Source organism: Sturnira hondurensis, unplaced genomic scaffold (assembly GCF_014824575.4).
Source record: "Sturnira hondurensis isolate 20B ecotype Veracruz unplaced genomic scaffold, ASM1482457v3 Scaffold0009244, whole genome shotgun sequence".
Classification (NCBI taxonomy): Eukaryota; Metazoa; Chordata; class Mammalia; order Chiroptera; family Phyllostomidae; genus Sturnira; species Sturnira hondurensis.
The window spans coordinates 4,115,428-4,134,894 of NW_028081875.1; the positions used below are offsets into that span (position 1 = coordinate 4,115,428).

The window sequence follows — 19,467 nt, forward strand, 5'->3', positions numbered from 1 at the left end:
CTCATTTACCTAGTTATTTATGTAGTTATTCTGCTCCTCAAGTACATTGTATGCTTTGAAGATCAGGAGGCTGCATCTTTTTATCCCCAAGATTTAGACTTATGCCTTATATATAGCAGGTGCTCAACAAATGTTTGACTATGATGACAGGTTGCTTTATGATAGAAAAAAATTGAATTCCCTAAGGCAAGTGCCTCCTATCTTTGTTCAGTCAATGTAGTGAAAGGTATCATTTTAAAGAAATCTGGCAATTCATATTTATAATCAAGTACAGGCTAAGTTGCTGTAACAAGGCCTCTCAAAATGTCTTAAAATATTTTTTCTCTCTTGTAACAGTCTTGGGGGGTTGTAGCTCTGAGGGAGATGTCATCTAGGGACCCAAACTGGTAGGACAGCTCTGCCATCATCCTGAGTATGGGGCTTTTATCTCTGGGTCTGAGATTCATCCATTTTACTGGATGTATTAATAGTCCATTCCTTCTCATTGCTGAATAATAGTCCTTTAATATGAATAAAATCCAGTTCCAGAAATGCTATTTGGACAACTATAAAACGAGAGGCTCTAACGATTACGAGATTTTTTTGCATGTATGAAAAAAATATGTAGTACCATTTGTCTTTTTATTCCTTTTTATTTAATGAACTTTTATTGAGTGCTTCCAGAGGCCAAATACTGTGCCCAGCGATCAATGCAACGCTGTGTAAATCCCTGATTCGTCCTCCAAGTTACAGTTCATCCAAATGAAAAGACAGTTGTGGGGTTCCAATCTGATGGAAACCACATGTTTTTAAAACAATCAGCTTAAGTATTGACACTTGCTAAAGTGTTATCATAATTTGGAGCATCAAAGTATCCAGATGCAGTAAGATCTCTTGTAAGACATTTCCAGACCATCTTCCTTCTCAGTTTTATCACAAGTTACAAGTGCCTGGCCTTAAGAGGCATTCAGGATTGAGTGCCATGCCCCTCAGGTTCTATTTACGATTCTACTACTGGATTGCTAATAGGGTTTTGCACAACACAAAGAACGTGCATTTCCTACAAAGCAAGAAGCGAGATCCTGTAGAACCGTCTTCAGTGAGGGACTTTCATACTCTAAATCAGGTTAGGTCTCAGAAACCAAGGGCTTTTCATCCACAGCCTAGGCACATCCTTCCCCCTTGCCAAAACCATGTATTTGAGCTGCGATTTTGAGATGGTCAAAGGGATTTCCACGGATCCCTGCCTCCTCCGTGTGACTCCAGAAGCTATTGTAGAACTTAAAATGGTTTGAATTTTCAAAGCCCTAAAACTTTTCTTACTGAGGTGTTTCTATGGTTCACGCTACACGGGAGGGAAATGCGATTGGCACTGACCTGGGCGTCAGTACCCAATAGCTCCACATCCTGGAAAGGCGGTCGCAGTGCCTCGCTTTCTGCATAACTACATTTCCCAGGAGAACTTGCTAGGTAGGAAGGCGGACCGTGCTTAGAGCCGGCCCACTGACTCCCTTTGTGTCAAAGTCACGGCAATCTGATTGGACGGCTCAATTGCCATACCTCGCGGGACTCGTAGTACAATGAAGGCGGGGGGCTAGCTTCTTTGCGACGCGTGGCGCGGGATTAGCGCTCCTTGGGGCTCCTTGGGGCTCCTTGGTGTTCTTTGGCGCTCCTTGGAGCCCCTTCGAGTAGCCCAGACTAACGCGCACGAGCGCTGCGAGTGAGGTGAGGCTGGAACCTCCCACGGGGCGGGGCGGGGCGGGGCCATTGATTCCGCCTCCACACCGCCTTCCTGCCCCTCCCCTCTCGGTGCCTGGCCCGCCCCTCCTTCCTGGAGTCACTGCTGAAGCGGCGGCAGCACGAAGCGGGGCTGGTAGTGGCCCACGGAAACGCACCAGTCTGGACCCTGTGTGGTGACTTGCGCGGCGCAGGCGCCTCCTTGACCTCCCCGGCAGGGTCCGGGCTTCCCGTGACAGGATGTTCTCCCGAAGGAGCCACGGGGATGTAAAGAAGTCCACCCAGAAGGTGCTGGACCCCAAGAAGGACGTGTTGACCCGTCTGAAGCACCTGCGGGCGCTTCTGGGTGAGGAGCGGGCGGGAGCTCTAGTGGCGGAGGCACTGCCCGGGCGCGGCCCGGGTTGGCGTCGGAGCTGGTACGCCGAGGGCGTGAGGTGAGGGTGGCGGGGTGTCTGACCCGGTCTCTGGGTCTTGGCATTGTTCCCCCGAAAGCCGGCAACCCGGTCTTCGAGCAGTTATCCCGTATTCTCACCCGGTAACCTCGAGGTAGGGCACAACCGTGACTGTCCCTTCCCCAGCAAATACTGGACCTCAGATTGCCCTCACACACACATTGAGCTGTCATCTCCCTTCCCAATTTTTAAAATTTTATGAGTCCCAGAGTATACTGACCATAAGTAGTCCTAGCATATACTTAATTGAACTGTCTTCTCTTTTCGCTTCCTCTTTCCCCTTTAAATTTTATTTTTACTTTTGAGACTGAGACTCCAGGTGGTCCCAGGATACATTAAATTTAACTGTAACATCTCTTCCCACTCCACCTCCTCCCCCTTTGAAATTTTATCTTTATTTTCGATAAGGCTGCTTCAGTTCCTTTGTGTCCTTGGTCTTGTTTGCTTGGAGGGAGGGGTGACTTTCCTAGGTTCAAGGAGGTTGCTTCTCCTTTATTGCCAGGATGACAGTGATGGTTATGTGCCTTCTTCCGTTTTATTGAGACTGCTGAGTGGAGGGTCAGCAGCGCCCCAGGTGGGTCTGCAGTTGACCAGGATACTTCGCACCCTGGGTGTGAAGTATCCACAAGGCTTCCTGTCGCCTGCTCTATGTGGTTTGTAGCTGGTTTACTAAGCTGTTTTGTGTTCTATTTTCTTCCTTAGTCGTACCTTTTGTTTAGGATGAAGACACCTTTGCTGTCTGTAGACTTTGTGTATTCAGGGGCTGAGAAAAGGACACCTTCTGCTTCTTTGAGGTGTCATTTTTATTCTTAAAATGAGTAAAAATCACCTGATTTAGGGCAGGTAGTTTTAATATATCTGTCCCTGATTTAGGGCATGTAGTCTTAATATATTGAATATAGCAATAAAAGAATTAATTTTTTAAAAGATTTTATTTATTTATCTTTAGAGGGGAAGGGAAAGAGAGAGGGAGAGAAATATCAATGTATGGTTGCCTCTCCTGTGTCCCCTGCTGGGAACTGGCCTGCAACCCAGGCATGTGCCCTGACTGGGAATTGAACCGCGATCTTCTGGTTCGCAGGCCCGCGCTCAATCCACTGAGCTACACCAGCCAGGGCAAAGAATCGATTTTTTAAAAAATTTATTTCTATTTTTTTAGATTTTATGTATTTCCAGACAAAGGAGAAGGGAAGGAGGAAGAAAGAGAGAGAAACATCAGTGTGTGGTTGCCTCTGCCACACCCCCCACTGGGGACCTGGCCAGCAACCTAGGCATGTGCCCTGACCGGGAACTGAACCCGCAACCATTTGGTTTGCAGACCCATGCTCAATCCACTGAGCCACACTAGCCAGGGCTGAATTAATTTTATTTGTGAGAATTTTACATGAGGATCTTGTTCATGAGATTAAAAGTTGCAAATAATTTTTATACTCTAAAAGAAAAAAAAATCTGTTTTTTCCAAGTGAAATTCTTCACAATCACCATCCTTGAGATTTCACTGTTTTGTTCAGCTTGGGATGAAATGTAAATTAGTTACTGTTAGAGGGATTAGTTTTCAAGACCTTTGAAAGTGAAATGTGGTGTTCTTGGTAAACTAAGCTTTCTACTTCCTGTAGTAAAATACCAGGCACACACAGGTTGCATTGTGCAGAGCTTTTCTGTAGTGACTGATTAACACTTACTGCAGGGGCATTTTTGATAAGAAGAGTTGAGCAGTATTTTAAAGCATTTGATACTTCAGGACTTTTTCTGTGGTAGAGAATTTGAACTTTTGTTCTCTCCAAGTCTGTAAGATTAATTTGGCTGTTTTGTAAAGGCAGAATCAATTAAACCTAGATCAGTTTGGTTTCTTAGAGATACACAGTACACTGTTACCATTCCGAGAAAATAGTTAGGTAGCTTTCAAGGCTATGAAATTGTGGTTTCATTTTATGTGTGTCTTATTTTGAGGAACTTAACTTTTATCATTTCATTTGAACTCATTATGACTTAAGTTGTGTAACATAGAGAGATTCTTTGATATTTCTGTGGATATATGTTGTTCTTTTGTTGATGCATTTGTTTGTGGAATGGCTTAGTTTATTACTGTAATCTTTACTTGTTGGGACTAGATTTTTATAAATGTATCTGAGGAATTTTAGTCATAATATGTAATGTAAACTTGCACTTTCAATTGTGGTTTAAAAACTTTAAAGGAAAATAGTACATTAGTACCCTAGTTCCTATCACTTCACATACCCTACTTGTTGGCTACTTTAAGGAAAAGTCTACTTAGAAAAAAAAGGTCTCTTGATCTGGAAGATGAGACTTAGCCAAGATCAAGAAAACTATTTGAAGGAAATGAATAGAAATTATTATTGTATTTTTATTTGTATATTTTATAATACTCTTGTTTTGCACACATTTTATCTTCCAGTATTAATAGATTTCATTTTTTAAATACAGAGATGATACTGCTGACCATCATTTGCAGCCCAGCTACATGAATTTGGCCTAGTTACTTAGTCTGTGTTTGAACATTAGTTTCTTTACTCTGTAAAATGGGTTTGATAATGTCTGCCTTGTAAAGGTTATTGTGAGTGTGATCTATTGGGTTGGCCAAAAAGTCCAGTTAGGTTTCTTCCATAAAATAAAACACACATTTTTCATTTTAACCAGTAACTTTATTGATTTGGATATTTTGTCAGCCAGCTGTCTTAAATACAGACTAATTTTTAAAAAATTTTTGTTTATTTTTAGAGAGAGGGGAAGAGAAGGAGAAAGAGAGGGAGAGAAACATCAATGTGTGGTTGCCTCTTGTGTGCTCCCTACTTGGGGACCTGGCCTGCAACCCAGGCATGTACCCTGACTGGGCATGGAACCAGCAATCCTTTGGTTTGCAGTCTGGAACTCAGTCTACCAAGCCCCACCAGCCATGGCAAGACTGATTTTTATGAAGGGAGTACAAGTTTGTAATAAGTATCAAAATAATAAAGGCGGATGGCAGTTACCACAATCACGATTCCTTGAGATTTTACTGTTTTTGTTCAGTTTGGGATGATGTATATTAGTTAGTTATGTCAGTTCTCTCCCTTGAGGTATAACATTGATTGTTCTCAATTAATGCCTTGATTTGATGGCTGTCAACTTCAAGTGGTTTACCTGACCATGGAGGATCATCCAGTGAGAAATCTCCAAATGAAACTTCATACACCACTTCTCTCTGGTACGTTCATCAGCCACAGCACCTTCTCCATACACTGCACAATTTTTTTGAGTTTCAGTTGTGTGTTTATCTTTATTGAAATAATAAAGCACAATATACCAAAACTATTTTCTTCTATCTTCAATATTAAAATGGCTACACTAGAATTCACCATTTTTAAAAAAATGCACACTCATATGACAGCTGTCACAATACAATCTAACAAATTGTTTCGAATGAAGTTAAAGACAACTGAGCACTACTAGAGTCATCTTACAGAAAAAAAAAAACAAACTTTTTGGCCAACCCAATATAAACTATTTCTACTTGGAGTAGGCACTTGACAGTTTCTTCTCCCATTATTTGTCACCTATAACATTCATAGGCTATGAGAAGCATAGGTAATTCCCCTCCACCTTTACTTAGTTTCATAATTGTGATGGACTTGTTCTCCATAAAAATTAGGCTGACAAAACACAATTAGCTGTGAAAAATAGAGTATGTCTTAGTGTCATAGTAATGACTCCAGTTAGAACTTGCTTAGCTACTTTGATATGGCTTTATATTGTAGATTGGCCTGATTGATTTTACAGTGGGGGGAAACTGAGGCATAGAAGGCCTTACAAGGGGCCAAACCATGTGTCAAATTGTCTGTATATAGGAAGAAGAAAGAGCCATCGCGTCCCCTGACTTCCAATTCTCCCTATAGTGTTTCACTTGTTATTGGGAAAGTAAATGAATAAATAAAACAAAGCAAAAACAGAAAAACACACTGTGTGTTGCTATCTTGATCCAACAAAGATCCTTTGTCTCATTAAAAGTCGAATGGCTACTGAGTCCCAAAACAGGGTATAGAAATGGCATTGTTATAACAAGAAGAGTGGGGGAAATAGTAAAAAATAGTGCACTCTGTAATTAGATAGTGGCTTATATGGTAGACTCTATTATAGAATCACAAAGAGGCAAAAAACATAAGAGTGGCACAAAAATAGGGGCACCTTGAAGTTTTTTAATCATGTGAGGCCCTGAAGAATGGTTAGACTCTGTCCAATAGAAATACTATGTGAGCCACATGTGCAATTTAAATTTTCCAGTAGTCACATTTAAAAAAAGTAAAAAGAAACAAGTGAAATTAACTTTAATAATATATTTTATTTAACCCCACATATCTAATATGTATTATATCAACAGGTAATCAAAATAAAATAATATTTATTATATATTGTAAACTTGTAGCATATCTCATTTTAGACTAGCCTCATTTCCAGCAATAAGTAGCTGTATGTAGCTAGTGGCTACATACTGGACAACAGCAGGGTTAGAATTTGGGAAAGTAGAGGGGGAGGGCAATTTCAACTAAGAGATGATGGAATATACATGATAATGATGTGGAAGGGTAAGTAAGGAATGCCAGCCTACCTCTTCCTTGTGTCCAGTGGGGGAGTGGTGAGGGTAATGTTGGTCATTAAGGGTAGGGTGCTAGAAGCCTGGTCCTGAGGGCAACCAAAGTGTCAGATAAATGACTGGAGTACTGTGTAGGCCCGGAGTAGGGGCAGGACAGTGAATTGTACTGAGGACTTGCCAGGAAGGAGAAGAGTAGGTCACTTGAGTGGGAGAAGATGAGGCAGGTTCAGGGCCAGATTAGAAAGGGTTTTGTTTACCTGAGTTAGAAGCTCAGATCTTATTCTGTAGGTGAGAGGGCCTGCTTGGAGAATTCTTAGCACGTCAAGTAATAAAATCTGAGAACTTCGTCTCTGCCATCAGGGCCAGGAAAAATGGATTGGGGCTCATGGGAGGGGTGGCACTAAACACAGACAATGATGGAGCAAACAAGTGATGAGGGCCTGAAATAAGAAGTTTCATGAATGGAAAGGTGGAGTGGGATATTAACCAGTGCAGAAGGAGTGTTTCTCTTAATAAAATAATGAAAGTGAAGTTTGAAGAAGCTAGATGAGGAGTGATTAATCAGAAGGAGAAGAGGGTTGAGATCAGAAGCCACAGTCAAGTGCAATCAAGTGACACAAGGGTTTGGATCAAATATTTGGAACCAGAGAGGGAGGCTAGTTTCTCACAAATCCTCCATACACTGATGGAGTAAAATAGAACATTGTGGTATATTTTCTTTTGTGCATCTGTTGCTGTAAGTTCACTTATAATTTTAAATGTTGCCTTTTACGTTTATCTAATACTAGCATTTCCCCTTGTTTTGTTTCTCTCATTTTTATTAACTACAAGCATTCATTGAAACTATATTCTATAATTTAGCTAATCATTTCTTGTATGGTTAAATTGTTTTATTCCTTCCTGTCCTCTTACTCCCCCTTCCTCCGTCTTTCTTTCAGTAATATAAATAATACTGCTGTAAACATCTTAGGAAGCAGCTTTTTCTATATTTTGCATTATCTTAGAGTAGATTCCATTGAAATCAAATTGCTGGATTTTAGCATGTTTATGACTCTATCTACATTGCTTTCTTAAGTGTTGCTCCCCTTTGGGCCAGCCAGCAGCAAGGATTAGGACTACAGGTTCCACTCTAGTCTGACTAGCAATAAACATATTTTTTAAATTTGATAATTGGTGTTAGGTGTTTAGGATAATGGGTATATCATAGATAGATCCAGAAGAGTTGGGAGCAGATCATGGCTAATGACCCGGGAGGATGAGTTTGGCGTTGTTATGCATGTTGACTTTGAGAAAAATGCACGATCCAAATGGAAATGTCCAAGAGGTCATAGGACATGGGGTCTGGAGCTTAATGAGAGGATAGAAAGTGATGATATGGTTGTTTATTATTGTTAGAATTTCACTGATCTCCCGACAATTGGTAAAGGGAGTGTTTCTACCCCAACCTACAGATGAAGAAACAGGCTCAGTGAGGTTGACTAATTGTCTACTAGCTCCTAGCAAATAAGTGGCAGAGCTCTTTTTCCTTTTTTTTATGTCTATCATCACTTTATTCATTATTTTTTCCTTTTTTTAAAATAATTACTTTTCAAGTACAGTTTTCTATCTTTTACTCCCATCCCAGCCCACCCCCCGTGCTCCCCACTTCCCTCCCCTGTCCACCCCCCCTTAAGTTGTTGTCCATGTGTCCATGTGTTCCTGTAAATCCTTCCCCCTTTTCCCCTGAAATTCCTCCCCTCTCCACTCTGGTCGCTGTCCCCTGTTCTCTATTTCAGTGTCTTTGTTTTCATTTTGCTTGCTTGTTTGTCTTGTTGTTTAGCTTCCTGTTAAAGGTGAGATCATATGGTATTTGCATTTCAACACCTGGCTTATTTCACTCAGCATAATGCTTTCCAGTTCTATCCATGATGTTGCAAAGGGTCGAAGCTCCTTCTTTGTTTCTCCTGCAGAGAATTCCATTGTGTAAATGTACCATAGTTTTTGGATTCATTCATTTACTGCTGGGCACCTAGGTTACTTCCAGCTCTTGGCTATTGTAAATTGTGCTGCTATTAACATTGGGGTGCATAGGCTCTTTCGGATTGGTGTTTTAGGGTTCTTAGGATGTAATCCCAGCACTGGAATTGCTGGGTCAAAAGGCAGGTCCATTTTTAGTTTTCTGAGAAAATTCCATACTATTTTCCATAATGGTTGTACCAGTCTGCTATCCCACCAACAGTGAACTAGGGTCCCCTTTTCCCCACACCCTCTCCAACATTTGTTGTTTGTTGCTTTGTGTATGATGGCCATTCTGACCAGTGTAAAGTGATATCTCATTGTGATTTTAATTTGCATCTCTTTGATCGCTAGTGATATTGAGTATCTTTTCATGTGTCTCTGGATGCTCTGTATGTCCTCCTTGGAGAAGTGTCTGTTTTTAAGTCCTTTGCCCATTTTTTAATCGGGTTGCTTGTCTTCTTAGAGTGAAGTCGTGTGAGTTCTTTATATATTTTGGAGATTAAATCTTTGCCTGAGGTATCATTGGCAAATATGGTTTCCCATACAGTTGGTTGTCTTTTTATTTTAATGCTGTTTTCTTTAGCCACAAAGAAGCTTTTAATTTTGATGAGATCCCATTTGTTTATTCTTTCCTTTATATTCCTTGCTCTAGGGAACATATCAGTAAAAATATTGCTGCATGAAATATCTGATATTTTCCTGCCAATGTTCTCCTCTAGGATTTTAATGGTGTCATGGCTTATATTTAAGTCTTTTATTCGCCTTGAATTTATTTTGGTGTATGGTGTAAGTTGGTGCTCAAGTTTAACTTTTTTGCATGTAGCTGTCCAGTTCTCCCAACACCATTTGTTGAAGAGGCTATCTTTACTCCATTTTATGTTGCTGCCCCCTTTGTCGAATATTAATTGACTGTAGAGAGTTGGGTTTATTTCTGGACTCTCTGTTTATTCCATTGGTCTATGTGCCTGTTTTTATGCCAGTACCAGGCTGTTTTGATTACAGTGGCCTTGTAATACAGTTTGATATCAGGTATTGTAATCCCTCCTACTTTGTCCTTCTTTCTCAAAATTGCAGCTGCTATTCGTGGTCTTTTGTGGTTCCTATGAATTTTTGAAGTGTTTGTTCTATGTCTGTGAAATATGCCATTGCTACTTTAATAGGTATTGCATTGAATCTGTAAATTGCTTTGGGTAGTATGGACATTTTGATGATGTTAATTCTTCCAATCCATGAACACAGTATATGTTTCCATTTGTTTGTGTCTTCCTTGATTTCTTTCTTCAGTGTTGTGTAGTTTTCTGCATACAGGTCTTTTACCTCCTTGATTAGCTTTATTCCCAGATATTTTATTTTTGTTTTTGCTATATGGAATGGGATTTTTTTCTTGATTTCTGCTTCTGCTGTTTCATTGTTAGCATACAAATATGCCTTTGATTTCTGGATATTGACTTTGTAACCTGCTGTTTTGCCAAATCCATTTATTAATTTGAGCAGTTTTTCGGTAGAGGCTATAGTATTTTCCATGTACACTATCATGTCACCTGCAAACAATGCCAGTTTTGTTTCCTCCTTTCAGATTTGGATGCCTTTTATTCCCTTTTCTTGTCTGATCGCTGTGGCTAAAACTTACGATACTATATTGAATAGAAGTGGTAAAAGTAGACAACCTTGTCTTGTTCCTGGTCTTAGTGGAAAAGCTTTTAGTTTTTGCCCATTGAGTATGATGTTGGCTGTAGGTCTCATATATGGCCTTTATTATATTGAGGAATGCTCCCTTTATTCCCACTTTGCTGAGTGCCTTTATCATAAATGGGTGTTGTACCTTATCAAAAGTTTCTTCCGTGTTTGTTGATATGATTTTGTGATTTTTGTTTTTGCTTTTGTTTATGTGATATATGACATTTACTGATTTGTGAATATTGAACCATCCTTGCATCCCTGGGATGAATCCCACTTGGTCGTGATGTATGATCTTTTTAATGTATTGTTGGATGTGATTTGCCAATATTTTGTTGAGGATTTTAGCGTCTATGTTCATCAGCGATATTGGCCTGAAGTTTTCTTTCTTTGTTGTGTCTCTATCTTGTTTTGGAATTTGGATGATGCTGGCTTCATAAAAAGAGTTTGGGAGTTTTCCATCATTTTGGATTTTTTGGAAGAGTCTGTGAAGAATCGGGGTTAGCTCTTCCTTAAAAGCTTTGTAGAATTCTCCTGTGAAACCATCTGGTCCAGGGCTTTTGTGTGACAAAAGATTTTTGATTACTTCTTCAATTTCATCTGCTGTTACTGGTCTGTTCAGGTTTTCTGCTTCTTTTTCATTAAGTTTTGGAAGATTATATTTTTCTAGAAATTTGTCCATTTCACCTAGGTTTTCAAATTTCTTGGCATATAGTTCTTCACAGTAATTTCTTAGAGTCCCTTCTATTTCCCTGGTGTCAGTTGTAATCTCTCCTCTTTCATTTGTGATTGTGTTTATTTGGCTCCTCTCTCTTCTTTTCTTAATGAGCCTACTTAAAGCCTTGTCTATTTTGTTAATCTTTTTGAAAAAACCAACTCCTGGATTCATTGATCCTCAGAATTGTGCTTTTAGTCTCTATGTCATTTAGTTCTGCCCTGATCTTGGTTGTTTCCTTCCTTCTACTTGCTCTGGGCTGTCTTTGTTGTTGTTTCTTGAGTTCGTGCAGATGTTGGGTTAGGTTGTTTGTTTGAAATGTTTTTGTCTTCTTTAGGTAAGCCTGTATTGCTATGAACCTCCCTCAGGACTGCCTTCACTGTGTCCCGTAAGTTTTGGGTTGTTGTGAGTTCATTTTCATTTGTTTCCAGAAACTTTTCGATTTCTTCCTTAATTTCATTCTTGACCCATTCATTTTTTAATAGCATGCCATTCGATCTCCATGATTTTAGTGTTTGGGGTTTTTTTCCTGTGGGGTTGGTTTCCAGTTTCAGTCCCTTGTCATCGGAGAAAATGCTTGGTATGATTTCAATTTTCTTGAATTTGTTGAGTGTTCTTTTATGTCCTATTATGTGGTCTAGCTTTCAAAATGTTCTATGTGCATTTGAAAAGAATGTGTATTTAGCTTCTTTGGGATGAAGGGCTCTCTCTATATATTAGTTAGGTGCATTTGATCCAGGGCATTGTTCAATGCCACAATATCTTTGTTGATATTTTGTTTGGAAGATCTGTCCATTTTTGACAGTGGGGTGTTTAAATCCCCTACTATAATTGTGTTGCCATCAATATCTTTCTTGAAGTCCTCTAAGATTTTCTTTGTATATTTGGGTGCTCCTATGTTCGCTGCACATATATTTACGATGTTAATGTCTTCTTGGTGGATTCTTCCCTTGAGTATTATGAATTGACCTTCTGGGTCTCTCTTTATGGCCTCTTTTTTGAAGTCTATTTTGTCTGATATGAGTATTGCTACCCCGGCTTTTTTTTCTTGTCCGTTTGCTTAGAAAATTTGTTTCCAGCCCTTCACTTTCAGTCTGTGTAGGTCTTTTGTCCTGAGGTGGGTCTCTTGTAGACAGCATATGTGTGGGTCATTCTTTCTTATCTATTCAGCTATTCTATGTCTTTTGATTGAACCATTTAATCCATTTACATTTAAGGTTAGTATGGATAGGTACATATTCATTGCCAGTTTTGTACCTTTGTTCCTCTCTTTCTCTCTTTACCTTCCTTAAAGCAGTCCTTTTAGCATGTCTTGCAGAGCTGGTTTGGTTGAGGTATATTCTTTTAGACTTCTTTTGTCTGGCAAGCTCTTTATTTGGCCTTCTATCTTGACTGAGATTCTTGCTGGGTAAAGTAGTGTTGGTTGCAGGCCTCAGGCTCTCATTACTTGGAATATTTCTTGGCAGTCTCTTCTTCCTTGGAGTGTTTCCATTGAGAAGTCAGTAGCTAACCTTATTGGGGCTCCCTTGTATGTTACTTCCTTTTTCTCCCTTGATGCCTTTAAGATTCTCCTTTATATTGGAATTTTGCCACTTTAATGATGATATATCTGGAAGTGGACCTCTTTAGGTTCCTCTTGGTTGGTACTCTCTGTGATTTCTGGATTTGTGTGACTTTTTCTCTCATCAAACTAGGGAAGTTTTACCTCATTATTTTTTCAAATAGGTTTTCTATCCCTTGTTCTTCTTCTTCTCCTTCTGGTATCCCTATTATTCGGATAGTATTACATTTGATATTGTCTTTCATTTCTCTTAATCCCTCATTGTTTCTGAGCCTCTTTTCCTTTTCTTGCTTATTCTGGGAGTTTCTTTCTACTTTGTCCTCCAAGCCACTGATCCAGTCTTCTGCCTCATCGATTCTGTTTTTGATTCCTTCTACTGTGTTCTTCAGTTCAGAAATTGTATTCTTCATTTCCTCTTGCCCTTTGCAAATAGTTTCCTTTTTCATGTTGATATAGTTTGCGGTGAGATCGTTATAGCTTCCTTGTAGTTTCTGGTACCTCATTGTGAGCTCTTTGAACTTACTGATAACCAGTGCTTTGAATTCAGTATCTGCTATTTGACTTGCCTCTATTTCATCTAATATTCTTCCTCAGGCTTCCTCCTTTACTTTCATTTGGGGATTGTTTCTTTGTCTTTCCATTGTTTTTGAGACTCTTCTTGTTATCCTCAGCTTCTTTAATTGATCTCTTCTGACTCCCTGGGTTTATGGTGTGAACTTCTGTGGTGGAATGCCTGTGAAATTTATTGGTGCAGTTTCCTTCGGTTATCCTGGCGTTCTCGACTTCCACCTACTCCTTTTGTGTGTGTGTGTGTGTGTGATCAGTTGGAGGGGGAGGCAAAATGGTTTATGACAGCAAGAGAGTATTTTATGGTATTTACAGTGACAGCCAGTAAGAGAAGAGATAGAAGATCTTTAGGCTATATATAGTGTTCACCGTTATCTTCAACCCAACTTGCCACTTTTAAGAGAGGATGGACACAAGATACATTTCTTTTTGGAGAGGGAAGGCTGGGGTGAATTGGATCTAGAAAGCAGTGAGGTTGTAGTCCATCAGATTCTGGGTTAATGTGAGAGTAAAGGATAGTAAATAGGTGTATTGTATGAGTAAATAGAGTTAATTACTCCAGTAATAGAATTCAGGAAACTGAAGTAGGCAAAGATACGGGAGGTGTGTTGTGAAGTACTTACAGTTGTACAGAACAGCTATCATTTACAATAATATTAGAGCAACAATCATATGACAGATTCTATGTGATCTGTCTAAATAGGAAGTATAGAAGTTTGGGTAGTGTGCTAAAGGAACACAAGTGATGTGAAATATAGAAAATTAGCAATACACTGTGGAGGAGAGAACAGGGGAAACCTGTCAAATGATACAATATAACCATCCAAGGCAAAGAAGTGTATACAGAAAGAGGAGGAATACAGAGATACTATTAAAATATAAAAGAAATGAGAATAATGAAAAAAATTATACAAATATGCAGCAATTTGTGCCTTCTCTGCTATAGCAAAGTGAAATTTGTCTCTCTGACTCTACTGTTGGGAAGCCTCTTCTTTGGGTCTAGGTGTGGTCTTTTCCCAGTTTCAAGTTGTTTGTGTCACTTGTGGGTAAAAGAGAAAAAAAGGCAGGAGAAGGGAGGAGAAAGCGATAAGTTTGAAAAGAAAGGAAGATGGAATAAAACAGAAAAGAAGAGCCCTGGCTGGTGTAGCTCAGTGGATTGAGCATGAGCCTGTGAATCACACAGCCGTGGTTCGATTCCCTGACTGGGTTGCAGGCCAGTTCCCAGCAGGGGACTCACGAGAGGCAAACATACATTGATATTTCTCTCCCTTTCTCATTCCCTTCCCTTCTAAGGATAAATAAATAAAATCTTAAAAAAAAAAACAACCAGAAAAGAAAAAAGGAAACAAGTATTGAAAGATAAAACAATAATAAAATTTTTTTTTAAAAGATTCCTTAACAAACAAACAAACAAAACCCCATCTCTTGTTGGTTTCAAACTGGCCAAACCCGTTTTTCTGGCTGCAGCAGGCTGAGGGGTCTTTCTAAGAGCACTCTTCCAAGAGCCAAACCTGCGGCGCCTCTCCCCAACAGCCTATGAAGGGGATGTAGGACTTCCTCATAGTGCTCTTTTCCCAGGGGTTACCACCATGGGCTGGTTTGCCGGGCGCAGCGCCGGCCAGCTGCCTGGTTCCCGTGGGTTCGAGCGCAGACCCTTCCCAGTTCTGTGGGGGATCTCCAGGCCCTCTGCCCAACCTTGGGTTCGCTGCCCGGCTGTGTGGGGAGCAACCGGGCAGTTGTGACTATGGGAGTCAGAGCCCCACACTGTGCCTCTCAGTTCTCCAAGGCTGGCGACCACGCTGGCGACCACAGTGTCCGAGGTTGATCTCGGCCCTTTGTCCATAGCACCCTCTCTGTGAACTCTGGCAAACAAGTCTCTCCTGATGCCCAACCTTGCTTGGCCAGGGAGGGATGGAGCTCATAACCCAGCTCTCTCCCATGGACCCTTTGGCAGGCCCAGGGCTCCCAAAGAGTCCGATGGAGATGTACCGGGAGCTGGTCCTGAGCACTGGGCACCGGGCACTGGGCCCTGCTGCTCCTGTCTTTGCTCCGGACCCTGAGACTCCACTGTACCACGTCTGAACCCTCCGTGACCATCACAATTTCTGGTCCCTTATTTTCATATATGCCATGGAACTGCCGGCTGCCTGCGCTGCTCCTCCATTGATGGGCCAGGATCCTCTCCCATGTGTACAAGGAGATGGAATCCCCTCCGTCCTACTCCATCGCCATCTTGACCTCCCAGAGTTCTTAAAATTAATAAAACCCATGTTGTGCTTCTGCTAGGTATCTGACTTAAAAACATGTTTACATACCTGATAATATATTTATGCACCTGAATAAATGTTAAGATATTAAACAAAAGCCCAGCAGTTTTTGCATGTCTCCCCAAAGTATTGCTTTGAATTCTGCAGCTCTCTTCCTGTTCTGTTTTCCCATATTGGTCTGGGGAGACTTGAGGCTATATTTGATTTGAATATAGTAGGAGATAAGAAGACTCCATCTTTATTTTTGTATTTATTGGCTTCTTTGTGCCCTTAGCAGGCCAGCAGGTGGTAGAATATTTGCATGGACCTTAGTGCCACGTGGATACTTTACAACCAGAACAAAGCTAAGAGGTGTAATTTTAGGCTTTTCAGGCAGTGTTAATATGATCTCTTTCATTTGACCTTATCTGAAGCAAAGTGATTTTGCCATAACATTCCCTTTGCTATTGGGTTGGCCTGAAAGTTCATTTAGTTTTTTTCTGTAAAATAAAGACACATTTTTCATTTTCACCAATAACTTTATTGATTTGGATATTTTGAGTATGTCAGCTATCTCCCTCATGGTATAATGTTGATTGTTCTCAATTAATGTCTCAATTTAATTGCTCTCAACTACAACTGGTCGATCTGACCATGGAGCATCATGGTCCAGTGAGAAATCTCCAGCATGAAACTTTGCAAACCACTTTTGACATGTTTGATCAGTTATAGCACCTTCTCCATACACTCAGTGCACAAATCTTTTTTTGCATTTCAGTTGTGTTTTTACCTTTACTGAAAGTATAATATGCTGAAAGTGTTGTGTATTTTCTTCCATCTTCAATATTGAAATTGGTACACAAAAATTCACCAATTTTGATAAGTTTTTTAAAAATGCATGCTGATATGACAGCTGTCACAATGAAGACTAACAAAATTGTTTCAAATGATGTTAAAGACAGCTAAGTTCTACTAGAGCCATCCTATTTATAGACAAAACCAAATGAACTTTTTGGCTAACTCAATATATTTTCATCAGTTAGTAACATTTTATATCTGTAACCTTTGGGATGTAAAATTCACTTTGGACACATACATGTAACACAAATATACCATTCCTGCTTTTAGGACTTGAGACTGTCTAGACTTCTAATGTGAGAAAGGTGAACCTAGGGTAAAAGTCTGATTGAACTCAGATGTATTGTTTAAGATAACTCAAAGAGGTTGGCTTTTACCTTTTATTTTGGGAATAATTATTTTATTACCAAATAAAATAATAATTATTTTGAGATAATTGGTAGGTTCAGAATATTTTGATATAAACATTTATAATTTGCATTTTTATTTGTACGTGCTTATTTGCAATGGGCAAACTTTAACTAGCTGTTTAGAGTACAACTGATCTTTGGTGTCTAAATTGAGTACTGACAATAAAACTGTAGGAAATTGTTTATTTACAAAAAGATGACTTTCAAAATAGTAAATTGATTCAAATTTTAAAATTACTTTTAAAGGAAGGAATATAAGTTATTTGACAGTAAATTTTTAAAAAGATTTTATTTACTTTTAGAGAGTGGGGAAGGGTGTGAGAAAGAGAGGGAGAGAAACATCACTTCGTGGTTGTCTCTCATGCACCCCCCTATTGGGGACCGGGCCTGCAACCCAGGCATGTGCCCTGACTGGGAATCAAACCAGTGATCTTTCGGTTCACGAGCTGGCATTCAATACACTGAGTTGCATCAGCTAGGGCTACAGTAAAATTCAAAAGGTAATATGTAAATGCAGTAAACAACTATCTTTGGATTTTAAAAAAATTTAGTTTCACCAACATTGTGTGTGTGTCTGCTCGGTAAGGCTGTGTCTGCTTGGTAAGGCTGTGTCTTCATTGATTAATAAGGCACAAGCCTAGGGTTTGCTGATTGGTTGGAGAGACAGACATGTAAACACCTGCTGTATTTTGCCATGTATAATCTGCACTTTTTTGCCAAAATTTTGAGGGAAAAATAAAGATGTGCATTATCCATGGGTAGTACTAATTCCATATCTATATAAGTGTTTTTAATTCTTTTATTTATGCTTATATATTAAAAGTGTAACTCTAGAAAGCAATAATGATGTCCATATGCAAAATAATACCTGGAGTATGATCATTGGTTTTGTTGAATTTACGAAGAACTTACAATGAAAGTAGTTGAGACTCAATGAAATGAGATGAAGATCTATCCACAGAGTTATCCACAGAATAAGATAGATGATACTGATTGTTATCCAATTGATAAGATAGGTGATGCTGACTTTATTACCATACAGTGAGCAGCACGTACACTTAGGTGGGAGAAATTATTGTAAAATCCCTTGGAAAATGTTGAAACAGTTTTCATACACTGCAAGCTTTAATCTAACAGTTATTAAGTATGCTAAAAAGCATGGCAACAGAGCTGCAGAGAGATACTCTAGATCTCCTCCCATACAGAGTGTCATCAGATTGTGGAGGCAACAGGAAGAAAAGCTTCTTCAGATGCCAAGACAGCAGAAAGCAATGTGAGGGAACCCTCCACAGTGGCCAGAGGTGGAGCAGGAAGTGAAGTTCTGGATCAGTGTCAAACTGGGATCTCTATTTTGACTAAGATGATACAAGAAGAAAGTTAAAGAATTGCATGAAAAAATATTGACGTCTCAGGGACACCTAAATGGTGCTTTAACTTTATAAAGGGAGCAGGTTTGAGCATGAGGATAAAAATGAAACTCGCCAGCAGCCTATGAGAATCATGTTTTAGAATTTCATTCTTATGTTATCCATCTTTGAAAAGACTTGCAACCTTGACTTGTCCCAGATCTCCAATATGGCTGAGCCATCCAACAGAACTGTGGATATCAAAGAAGCAAAGACCATGGCTGTCAAAACTAGTGGTTATAAGAAAACATATTTCACTGTTCCAGCCTGCTGTGCAGATGGGATGAAGCTACCACCTATGATCATCTTTAAAAGAAAAACATTTCCAAAAGAAAAGATTCCAAGTAGAGTTTATTGTCCACGTGCAATGAAAAAGGATGACGAATGATGAAGGTGTGAAAACTTGGTTTAACAAAGTCTGGAGGGTTTTGGCCTGGAGGATTTCTTAAAAAACCAGCTTTGCCTGTTTTTGATCACTTCAAAATCCGTGTTACACAAGGCACAAAAGTAATCTCAGTAAACTTGAAAACTCAACTTGCTGTGATACCTGATGGGCTAACCGGCCAACTGCAACTTCTTGATGTGTCAGTAAACAAGCCCTTTAAGGTCCTAGTGAAGAAAGAGTGGACATTGTGGATGCAATCAGCTGGTAAAGATATACTACTTACAGGCAGACGAATTAAGAAAGCATCCATTGCCCAGGTTTGTGGTTGGATCCTAAGATCATGGAACAGTCAGTGTTAAGAAGGAAGTAGTGAAATCGTTTAAAAAATGAGTCATCAGCAATGCTATGGATGGAACTGAGGACAATGAAATTTACCCAGATGAGGAAAGTGACTCTTCAGAAGAGACTAGTAGTGTAGAAATTGAAGAAGGTGATACTTCTTTTTTTAAAGATTTTATTTATTTATTTATCTTTAGAGGGGAAGGAGAGGGAGAGAAACATCAATGTATGGTTGCCTTTTGTGCATCCCCTGCTGGGAGTTGGCCTGCAGGGAACCAGCCTGCAACCCAGGCATGTGCCCTGACTGGGAATCGAACCACGATCCTCTGGTTCGCAGGCCTGCGCTCAATCCACGGAGCTATACCAGCCAGGGCTAGAAGGTGATACTTCTAATATTGACAGTGAGGAACAGTTCTCGGCCTTCTCTGATGGGTAAATATTGTAAATTTGTTACATAAAATTTCTTGTACCATAATATACTCAAAAGTAAATACAAAAATTCTTTTGTAATACAAAAAATAAGTATCTAAGGATAAATAATTGAATTAA

The 19,467-nt window shown here is 39.7% G+C and overlaps 1 protein-coding gene across 4 annotated transcripts in view; it reads left to right on the forward strand.

Moving 5' to 3' along the window:
- Positions 1–1,771: 1,771 nt before the first annotated feature.
- RALGAPA2 (Ral GTPase activating protein catalytic subunit alpha 2) overlaps positions 1,772–19,467 on the forward strand; it is a 381,676-nt gene continuing 363,980 nt past the window's right edge. For all 4 annotated transcript variants that reach the window (XM_037057016.1, XM_037057018.1, XM_037057015.1 and 1 more), the window contains exon 1: positions 1,772–2,062. In XM_037057016.1, the coding sequence (XP_036912911.1) occupies positions 1,957–2,062 (106 nt within the window). In that variant the 5' untranslated portion in view covers positions 1,772–1,956. The remainder of the gene's footprint in view (positions 2,063–19,467) is intronic.